Genomic DNA, 7,372 nt, shown 5'->3' on the forward strand with positions numbered 1-7,372 from the left:
GACTGATTTCATTAATGAAATCATAAAGTTTATTTTACATTTGGTATCAGAGCAATTTAGACTTGATTAATTTACCCATAAATTTTTGTATGTTTCGATAGAATGATTGTGCTTGAAGAAAATAGAATCTCTGATCTATTTTTGTTTTGGGAAAAACGTATGTAATGATGGTACAATATGTATGTGTATATCAGTAGTATAATTCCATTTTTTTTTTCTTTATACATGATACTATCAAATCTATGATAGATTGTTAGTTGCTTCCGTTGAAAAGTATAGTAGTTTTGCAAATGACAGATTTATTATGGGGTATGTTTGTTGGAAGTTACTATTTGGAAAATTGTATGCGTACAACATACATATAAAAGTTCCATTGACCATAAGTTTGCTCAATAACAAATTTTCGGAAAATTCACGTGATACCCTCGGACTTTGTCATTTTGCACGTGGTACCAAACTTTATAAGTTTGTGTACATGATATCTTTCATGTTTGATTTTTATGCATAACATGCCATTTTTGTTGTTATGAAAAAACTCAATTGCACATAAATCCTAGAACAGAATTCAGAATCAGCCAATTTTTTATCTTAAAATGATTATCTTGTTATAATCTCAAATTTGAGAAAAAAAATGACAATTTAAAGGGTTTTTTATAACGAAAATCTCAAATCGACCATATCTTCGATCTTATATTTCCGAATGACCATTTTTGTTTTATCAATTTATAGATCTCATCAATTTGGAAACAAAAATTAGTCAATTCTGATTTCTGGTCTATGATTTATGTTCAATTGAAAATTTTAAGAACGATAAAAAGAGCACGTTGTGCTTGAAAATCAAATCTCAAGGATATCATGTACACAAACTTAAAAAGTTGGGTACCACGTATAAAATGACAAAGTTCGAGAGTACCATGTGAATTTTACGATAAATTTTTGCGCATGGATCCTCTCCAGTTATTAGAAAAACTAGAGGGTTCAATACCTAGTTAATCCATTGCCATGTGTCTTTGACGAAAATCAACGGCTGATATGAACTTCTCCTATTTTAGTCATTCCTCTTCTTCTCAATAATCAACCTACTAAAGTCTATAAACAACCCAACTCCATTATACACGACATGCATCACCATAGCTTCCTTACCCATCATCAATCACCATCAAATACCAACATACACTCATTAGATCGCACCGTATTACGAGAGCCATATCTTCACCAACGACTACTTCCTCCATATATGGCAGCCATATCACCTTTGCCTTACTTAGACGATTTTATAGTTATGTATATTCTCCTAATATTACATTTATTATTTCCGTAAATACTTAGCATCCCATAGCTTATATATAGTGTGTAAATCATTGTAATATACACAATTAACATTTTTTTTGGGATAAAATATAAGTATTATATCAAAAGAAAGCGTAACCATACAATGACACGGGGTTTGATAGTCATGACGACAATCCAACCCAGTTCATAAAGCAAACCAACTGAGCCCAGACAAGATGGCCCAACTGTGTCAGAAACATCAACAAAGAGACAACACAACAAAATCCGATCAAAAATCAGAATTTTGTTGTCCCAAACCCTAAAACCCAGTCACTATATCTTCCTCCTTCTCCTGTGATCTCCTACAACAAGAACCTGTCATAAGCATCTTCCTAACAACCCCTCAAGTCACAAAGCATTGCTTCTAACTAAATCCCCCTTGCCCAGACTTCGAAATCGCATTTTTAGCTCATCCACAATAATTCGAGCAGTGTGGATTGGTCGAGTAAGAACAAGGTCATGTCTGCTCCTGTTTCTCTGTTGCCAAATGTTATAGAGACAAGAATTGATTGCAGCATCAAGGACCCCTAATTGAAGGGGGTTACTTGTTCTTGCAAGCCGCCAATCGATCCAATTGGATTCAGGCGAAAGGACCCCAACCCACCTTCCGACAGCAGTGATGATGATTTTGCTATAAGGACAAGCAAAGAATAAGTGTCCCAAGCTTTCATCAGATCCTCTGCAAATGCAGTAGCTAATGTCATCAGTTATCCCCAATTCGAAAAGTTTTTCCTTTATATTCATGTTTCCATGATGATAAACCCAAGCTATAAAGCTATGCTTCGGTACAGTCCATTTATTCCACACAAGGTTATGCCATTGTACTTCAACTTCCCTGTTTCGAAGAAATGTATAGCCTTTACTTACAGTGTACCCCATATGATCTTAAATTGTCCATAAATGTTGTTGATATGCCTGTTTTAGCTCTATTTTAACCTGACAGACCTTCCTCCAGTACCACGAGGTGTTAGAGCTAGGTCTCGTTTTCTTTCGTCTTCTGTGCCGCCTCTAAGTCTCACATCTCTTTTTTTTTCTTTCACCTTGCCGGATTTTGATGTCATTCAAACTAATGACACTTCAAAATCTTCGTCTTACACGATTGTTCACACTGAACAACCGGGTACCAGCATCACCCTAATCGCCTTCAATGGCGCTAATTATGACGAGTGTTTTCGCTCGTTCCAACTCGCACTTCTGGCCAAAAGCAAACTTGGCTATATCAACGGTACAATTCTCAAACCATCCGACACCTCTGCAAATTACAAGAATTGGCAAGCGACCAACACTTTGGTCACGATGTGGATCTTCAACATAATCGAACCAGGGTTACGCAGGTAAATCACGCTTCGACCCGAGGCAAAACAGGTATGGGATGACATAGAGAAACGTTTTTGTCAAATTAATGAAGCTCGTATTTATCAGTTACAGGCGGAACTACTCGCCTGCCGTCAAGGACCTGCTGAATCGCTCATGGCATATTATGGTCGGATGACTAATATCTGGGACGCTATTCTGGAGTATGATGCTCTTTCTTCTTGTTCATGTAACCCTTGTACGTGTGACTGGCTCACCATCATCACTTCCCGTCGTGTGAAGAAAAAGGTTTGTGATTTTCTAATGGGGCTTGATAAGCGGTTTGCTAGTACCCGTTCCCAAATTATCGATATTAATCCTCTTCCTGCTTTAGATCTTGTTTATAATAGACTCTTACAAGATGAAGGGGTGCAAAATTTATCATCTAATACAACAGAACCCGCACCCGAACCAATGACTTTTGCAGCCCGAGTCCACCATGGACCACAACATTCGGGGGAGGGGGGCACGACCTTCGTAATGATAATTCTACCCCTGCTCCCTCAAAATATTTCTGCCCCGCTTGTAAGAAGTCGGGACACAGCTTGAAATTTTGTTTTAATGCAACTGGAATTTTTTCCGAATGGCGGGGAGAGCGTCCTCGTGACTGTTTTTATCTCCCTCCCAATGAGACCAATTGGAGCAAGGCAATCCTAACCCCTGATATACGTGGTCGGGCTAATTATGAGTGCGCTAAGAAAACGAGTTCGGCCTCTGTTCCGAAGGCACACATGGTCTCTACTCAGACCAACACAAATGGCGCGCCAACTTCGTCTTCTTCCTCCAGGCTGTCTTCTCTTGACAGGTTAGATCTTAATAGCTTAAATCCTCAAAAAATTGGAGGAATTGTCAAGCATGTTATAGGCTCGCAAATCTAACCCAACTGTTGATCGTCTTAATGGCAATTCTTCTTCTATTTCTTGGATAATTGATACGGGTGCCTCACACCACATGTCGGGTTGTTTATCTCATTTTACGAACATTCATTCTATTACTCCCATCACAGTTGGTATTCCCAATGGAGACCTTACCCTTGCCACTCAAAGTGGCGACATACATTTATCATCTCGCTTAATTTTACTCAATGTATTATACGCTGCTAATCTTCATTGCAACTTAATTTCAGTTTCAAGTTTATTAATTGACTCTTCTCTAACTATCCAATTTTGTCAAAAACTTTGTCTCATTCAGGACCGTATCTCGAAGACGGTGATTGGGGCGGGTGAACAAAGCGAGGGGCTTTATTATATCAAAGGTGTACGACGAGAGGAGGCTCACGTTTTCACTGTCGGGGCACCTGATTTGGCCGAGCTGTGGCATAGGAGCTTGGGGCACCCATCCTTTTCTATTTCTCGTTTCATTCCGTCTTTAAATTCCGGTTTTAAATCTTCTTTTCATAATAAACATTGCGAGATTTGTCTTCGCGCCAAACAAACTTGAGCACCTTTTCCTTTAAGTTTCAATAATGCAGACGGTATTTTTGATTTAATTCATTGTGACTTATGGGGACCGTATTCTGAGAATGCATCTTGTGGTTCTCAATTTTTTTTTAACCCTTGTCGATGATTTCTCTCGTTCTACAAGAGTTTATTTGCTTCGTCGTAAGAGTGATAACCGTCAAACATTCTTGAATTTCTTTGCCATGGTCGAACGCCAATTTAACAAGAAAATTAAAATTATAAAAAGTGATAATGGCAAAGAATTCACTTCCTTTAATGATTTTTTTTTTTAAAAAAATGGGTTTTTTGTAAAAACATCAAATATTGATACTCCTCAACAAAACGGTAGAGTCAAACGAAAATACCGTCATATTTTAAATGTCGCTCGAGCTTTTTTATTTCAAGCCTCTCTACCTATTCTTTTTTGGGGGGAATGTATATTAGCCGTCGTCTATATCATTAATCGCACCCCAAGCTCCATTCATAAAGTCAAAACACCTTACGAGGTGCTTTTTAATAAAGCACCTCCTATAGATCATATTCGTACGTTCAGATCTTTGTGTTACGCAAAAAATATCAACCGTTCTCGGGAAAAATTTGCTTCCCGTAGTAGGAAGTGCATTTTTTTGGGATACCCATTTGGCAAAAAGGGGTGGCGGGTATATGACTTAGATACGGGAACACATTTCTCATCTCGTGATGCTGTTTTTATCGAACACAAGTTCCCTTATTATCATGCCCTCAACATACACGACACTGACAGTGACACACTCCAATCTATTGACGACGTCATCATATCCACCTTGACCATGACTTCTGCAACAACCGACCCTCACTCTACCGACTCTACTTCCCCTCCATCACAGCCCAACCCAATCGAATCCACGCCGCCTAGTCCAACTAATTCCCGTACCTTCACCTAGAGCACCAACACTGCTCCAATCAATAATTAATCTCCTGCTAATCTGTATCCAAGCATGCTCTTTAATGTAAACTCTGATGCAATTCAGAATTGTACTACTCCGTCCGTACAACTATATTCACCCATCGTCTAACATTCATTTCACAAGTTTATTGAAAATAAATTTTAAAAAGGTAAGAAACAATCCCGTGAATTTTAATGTCAAGGGAGCTGATGCTATCCACTCTACCCGCTCCATTGATATTCCTAGATCGTCCCAATAAGACGATCGATGTATTAGATTTGGTTCCTTTGACACGTAAAAATTGAATAAAGCAACGCTTCCTTAAGAATTTATATTACTCTAGTTTGTTGGCACATAAAATCCATGATTTCTTTTGTTTGTGGATGTCGAAATCGATGTTGGGGTGGACTTGCATATGACTCGAGTCCACATTTTAATCACCTTTTCTTGTATAATATAGCTGATGTATCACTTTTATATATATTTTTATGACTCCTTTCATGTTGGTTTTGATACGAATTCCGTGCTTTTTATGTCATTTATATACCTTTTATATTAGAATGTCGATACTGCCGCTACTTTGTGTTTGAATGTAAAAATGACGCATTATGAGGCATGGCACGGGAAACTGCGGATATGGCATATCGGAATAAACGAGACGTGGCACGGAAAACTAGAGGAATTAAAGATAAGAAACAAAGATAAGACGAAGATAAGTTGAGGAGACGGAATCCTCGATCGAGTGAAGTGTCCTCGATCGAGTATGCTAAGGCTCGATCGAGGATCCTTTTTGCTGAGTTCTTTTCCTAATTTTCCTAAAACACGTCTTATTTGTATTATATATTCTAAACTCGGGAAAATTATTAGGCTACGCTTTTATGATATTCTGAACTCAAAAATACTCTAAGTTTAGTCGGCTAGCATACACTGTGATCTACAATCGTTCCCCATTAATTGTTAAGGTACTTTAATCGTTCTTCATTAATTATTAATCTAGTTCATTTTATTATTCATTTGTTCTTGTTTTATGTCTTTAATCATGTTTTCATCAATTGTTATTGTTGTTAATCTTATTAATATGAGTAGCTAAAATTTTCGTCTAGGGTAAAGGGAATCTAGGTTGATTAGAAAGGGGATTAAGAATTGATTGTTAGTAATATCGTATAACTATCGTTTGATTATTGTTCTTATTCTAGTTATTTGATTTAAGGCTTGAATCGATAATTAGTGTAGCGAATTAATACTTTCACCAACTGAGTTAAGATTAATATAGGCTGCGATAATCAAATAGGTTGTGTTTAATTATAGCGATTGCATGTTAAACTTAATCTAAAGGACATGTTCCGGGTGTAATTTCGGAGCAAGTATCGTTACCACCCGTGGCTTGTAGAATAATGTCTTGAGTTGAACCCTTCTTGCTTCTATCGTCCCTCTCGGCCTCTCCTGCAACAATGAACGAACTGAGGGCTTGGCTTTGTGCCAAGCGTACTCACTCCGACGCTCAAGTCAGTAAACTCAAAGGATTAAGCTGTGTTACTTGGCTAGATATGTTGTAGAGAGATAAGGGAGATATTACCAGATGAATAGTGTATTTTTGGTTTAATTGTTCGATCCTCTCCTCAAAGAAGGTTGAGGAGTATTTATAGGCTTTCACCTTTTGTCACGTAGTAGCCAAGTGGCCAAGTGGCTATCAGGTGGAAAGACTGTTCTACCCTCGGCCGATGGACCTATGGCAGGCCGGCCGAGGGTCTTGAATGTGAGTACGCGGATATGTGTCCCGGCTGGCAGGTTGTCAGGCCGAGACCAGGGTGACAGGCCGACGGGATGCATCGGCTAGGCTGTCTAAGTTGTTGACTTGCTGTGGATATCTTTGACCTTGCTCAGTGTGTTGACTTGGTCAGCGGTGCAGAATATGCCCCATCAATTTGCCCCCAGCGTAGTCTATGCCGTGGTATGGGCTCCGATGTACTTTTGAGCGTATATTCTGCGCAAGTAACTTTCACAAATTTTCTGAATATCGGCTTCTTCTTGTGTACCGGCGTGGCTCTTGTTAGGCCGTATCATACACCATAATCCCCCCTCCACATGGATGCATAAAGGGTATCCGATGTGGAAAAGAACATGACGCTGGCCGAGGCCAGGGCTGAGAGTGCCGGTTGATTTTGATTGCCCCCGGCCGGTGCTCCCTAGCTTGGTTGATCGGGTGGCCGGCGGAGACTAGATACCTAGGAATTTGTTGAGGAAGATGATCAGTCGAAGAGATGTGAATAGGCGTGTTGAAGACGCTTGGTCACTGTTGCATTGATTGACATTTGACTGTTG

The 7,372-nt window shown here is 39.1% G+C and overlaps 1 protein-coding gene across 1 annotated transcript; it reads right to left on the reverse strand.

The window, feature by feature from the left end:
- Positions 1-1,680: 1,680 nt before the first annotated feature.
- Positions 1,681-2,393, reverse strand: LOC141595755 (uncharacterized). Its single transcript, XM_074415719.1, has 2 exons — positions 2,278-2,393; positions 1,681-2,167 (listed from the first exon to the last, which is right to left on the reverse strand). The coding sequence occupies exons 1-2, from the start codon at positions 2,391-2,393 to the stop codon at positions 1,681-1,683; spliced, it is 603 nt and encodes a 200-aa protein (XP_074271820.1).
- Positions 2,394-7,372: the final 4,979 nt, after the last annotated feature.

The sequence above is a fragment of the Silene latifolia genome, chromosome 8 (assembly GCF_048544455.1).
Source record: "Silene latifolia isolate original U9 population chromosome 8, ASM4854445v1, whole genome shotgun sequence".
NCBI classification, from domain to species: Eukaryota; Viridiplantae; Streptophyta; class Magnoliopsida; order Caryophyllales; family Caryophyllaceae; genus Silene; species Silene latifolia.